General features: G+C 47.0%; 1 protein-coding gene across 1 annotated transcript; it reads right to left on the bottom strand.

Annotated features, from left to right (window-relative positions):
• Nucleotides 1-313: 313 nt before the first annotated feature.
• Nucleotides 314-1,772, bottom strand: LOC137809025 (uncharacterized). Its single transcript, XM_068610167.1, has 3 exons — nucleotides 913-1,772; nucleotides 577-793; nucleotides 314-517 (listed from the first exon to the last, which is right to left on the bottom strand). The coding sequence occupies exons 1-3, from the start codon at nucleotides 1,770-1,772 to the stop codon at nucleotides 314-316; spliced, it is 1,281 nt and encodes a 426-aa protein (XP_068466268.1).
• Between the last annotated feature and the right edge of the window lie 1,176 nt (nucleotides 1,773-2,948).

Here is a 2,948-nt window from a genome sequence, read left to right as displayed (position 1 = left end):
ACCAATGTTCTTAAGGCCATAGGGCATGACCTTATAATAGTAGCTGGCGAACTCGGCCATGAAGGCAGTCTTACTCTCGTCTCTGGGGTGCATACAAATTTGGTTGTACCCCGAGAACGCGTCCAAGAAGCTTAACAGTCGACAACCCGAGGCGTTGTCCATCAAGGAATCTATACTTGGGAGTGGGTAAGAATCCTTGGGACAGGCCTTGTTCAGGTCCGTAAAGTCGGCGCACATCCTCCACTTCCCATTGGCTTTTTGTACTAACACCACATTCGCCAACCACTCAGGGTATTGGATTTCCCTTATGTGGTCAGCATTCAGAAGCTTCTGAGTTTCTTCTCTGATGATTAGGCGCCTTTTCTTCATTGAACTTTCTCCTCCTCTGGACTACCGACCTAACCTTCTCATCCATAGTAAGCCTATGGCATAGAAAATTTGGGTCTATCCCAGGCATGTCCGCGGATGACCAAGCGAAAGCATCTATGTGCTTCGATATCACCTCGGCTATCTTGTGCTGCAACTCTTGACATATCAACATGTTCCAACTTGCATAATCTCTTCTAGCTCTCCCACCTGAACAGTGATTGAGTACGTTCCCCTTTTACTTTTCAAACTACTCTCGTAGCACTTCCTTGCCGTCTTCTGATCATACTTGATGGTGATCACTCCTCCATCAAAGGAAGGCAACTTCATCTTCATGTGCCTCATCGAGGACACCGCACCGAACCTGTTCAAAGAAGGTCTCTCCAAAAGAAAATTATAAGCTGAAGAGGCATTAACCACAATGTACCTGACGTTAATCGTCTGAGTTGAGGTGTCATCAGAAAAAGTCGTCCTCAACTCGATGTATCCCCGCACTTACACCTGATCTCCCGCAAAGCCAAACAAGCAACCATCGTACAACTTCACCTGGTCGAGGGATAAGTCAAATTGTTGAATGTTGACCAGAACATCACATCAGCTGAGCTCCCTTGGTTAATGAGAACTCGGTGTACCTTCCTTCCCATGGTGACAATAGATATCACCACTGGATCATCCTCATGAGGGACCACGTCCTCCAGGTCAGAGCTCGTAAAACAAAGAGCAGACTCTGGTGGATGGTCAGGCCTCCTTGTCGCCACGGTCATCACTACTCTCGCGTATCGCTTATGCTTGGAAGCAGAGCTCCCTCCTCTAGAAAATCCTCCCGAGATGGTGTTCAGCTCCCCATGGACCGGTATCTCATATGCTTGGTCCCTCGGAGCAACCTCTCCCTTCGGCTCTTTCTGGTCCTCGTCCAGGTATTCCATCAAGAATCCGTTTTTCACCGAACCTGCCAATTGGTAACCCAGAGTTATACATCGCAAAACGTCATGCCCAAATCCCTTATGGAATTTGCACCAGGCCTTCTTTCGCTGCCCCAGATTCCTATCAAATTTCTGAAGGAACTTCAGCTTTTCCACGACCCCTGGTACGGTCAGCAACTCCTTGTAAGATATCCAAAACTTGGGTTGAAATGCCAAGTCCTCTCGGGGTTTCGCCCTGGGCACGCTCTTCCCGGTGGGGTATGGCGCGCGCCTTGAGTCCGTTCTCTTATCGGTTGAGGTTTCGTTGACCCTAAGAGGTCGAGACCGGCTCCTCTCCTTTGGCTTGGTTTGCCTTAGATACGAGCTGCTGTGTTTCACGGACACTGCCTCCTCTGCATTGATATAGGCGACAGCCTGCCGCCGTATTTTGGCGAATGTCTCTATTGGATTCCTGATCAATGAGTCGCTAAATGGTCCTGCCATGATCTGTTCGAAGGCGTTGACCATCATGACTTCGTCATGGGTCTGGAGCTTCACTGTAAATGCCTAAAACTTGTTTAAATAATTTTTTAGAGACTCGCCTTGTCTCTGATTCATATAAAATCGGAGGTTTGGCCTGGTTGACAGAGAATTGTTCCATGAACAGCTCGAAAAACTGGTCGAAAGAGGTGATGTGGCCATTAGGAAGCCCACTGAACCACTGCAGGGCTGTGAATGTACCCATGAACATCTTGCAATGGATAATATCTATCCCCCCAGAAATAATTATCTGACATTGAACGCCGTGAGATGGCTTTTAGGGTATTCTACCCTTGTGAAAACGATCTTAGGCGTGATGTAGTGTGGCGGCACAAGCGCGTCCATGATCGCTTGCAAGAAAGGCTTGGGACGATTTCTTAGGGGCGCATTCAAACCTCGCTATCCTGCTCGGCTTTAAGTTCTTGTTGGATCCGCTCTTGCTTTGCCTGTACTGCTCGTTGGCTTCTTGGAGAGCTCTCATGGTGTCCCTGAGTTGTTGTAAGGTGGGGGCGTCGTTCCCTTCAGACCCCAGTGGTCCTGGCCTAGTGTTCCTCATATTGTTGGAAAATTCAAACACAACTGTGGATGGGATCAAGTTTTATCAGGCCCCGCGGTGGGCATTAAATGTTTTCGCCGGTTGACTTTCTCGCCAGTTGACTCTGGTGGCACCTCCGATCTGTCTCCTCTGGAATTTGTTCTATGTCTTCTCGTGGTACTAGAACTTTGTTGAAATAGAGGGGGCTCTATCTGTTGATCACACTCCTACGATCAAGTCAGTGAAAGCTTACTAAAATTAAAGAAGTATTTAGTTTCAGTCTCAGAAACAACGTACCTTTACCTGGGGTCTCAAGCCCCTTTTATAGCTTATCTCTTGTAACAACTTTCTCTTATGAGAATATAATCTCAACCGAAAGCATACATAACAGAAAAACATTCTGTTTATGGAACATAATAGAAACTTATCTCTACTGGAAGCATAAAATAATAACAGAAAAATCACCTGCCAAAGGGCATCACCTCAGGCACTAACAGCAGGAAAATACTTTGTTTACATGGACACCCCTACTCACGGTGCATCGTTATCTTTTCAATATGCATGCAACCTAACCACCACGTGCTCTAAAACTCACACTTAGGTTA

The sequence above is a fragment of the Phaseolus vulgaris genome, chromosome 2 (assembly GCF_000499845.2).
Source record: "Phaseolus vulgaris cultivar G19833 chromosome 2, P. vulgaris v2.0, whole genome shotgun sequence".
Lineage (NCBI taxonomy): Eukaryota > Viridiplantae > Streptophyta > Magnoliopsida > Fabales > Fabaceae > Phaseolus > Phaseolus vulgaris.
The sequence above is the reverse complement of the archived record's forward strand: the minus strand, read 5'-3'. Positions and strand labels throughout refer to the sequence as shown.

What these genes read in the sequence shown, in the direction of transcription:
- LOC137809025 (XM_068610167.1), bottom strand. Translation starts at nt 1,772, where the DNA reads ATGGCAGGACCATTTAGCGACTCATTGATCAGGAATCCAATAGAGACA. An exon ending in TTGACTTATCCCTCGACCAG is followed by an intron (nt 794 to 912) that starts GTGAAGTTGTAC and finishes GATTAACGTCAG; the next exon opens with GTACATTGTGGTTAATGCCT. An exon ending in CGTACTCAATCACTGTTCAG is followed by an intron (nt 518 to 576) that starts GTGGGAGAGCTA and finishes CAAGAGTTGCAG; the next exon opens with CACAAGATAGCCGAGGTGAT.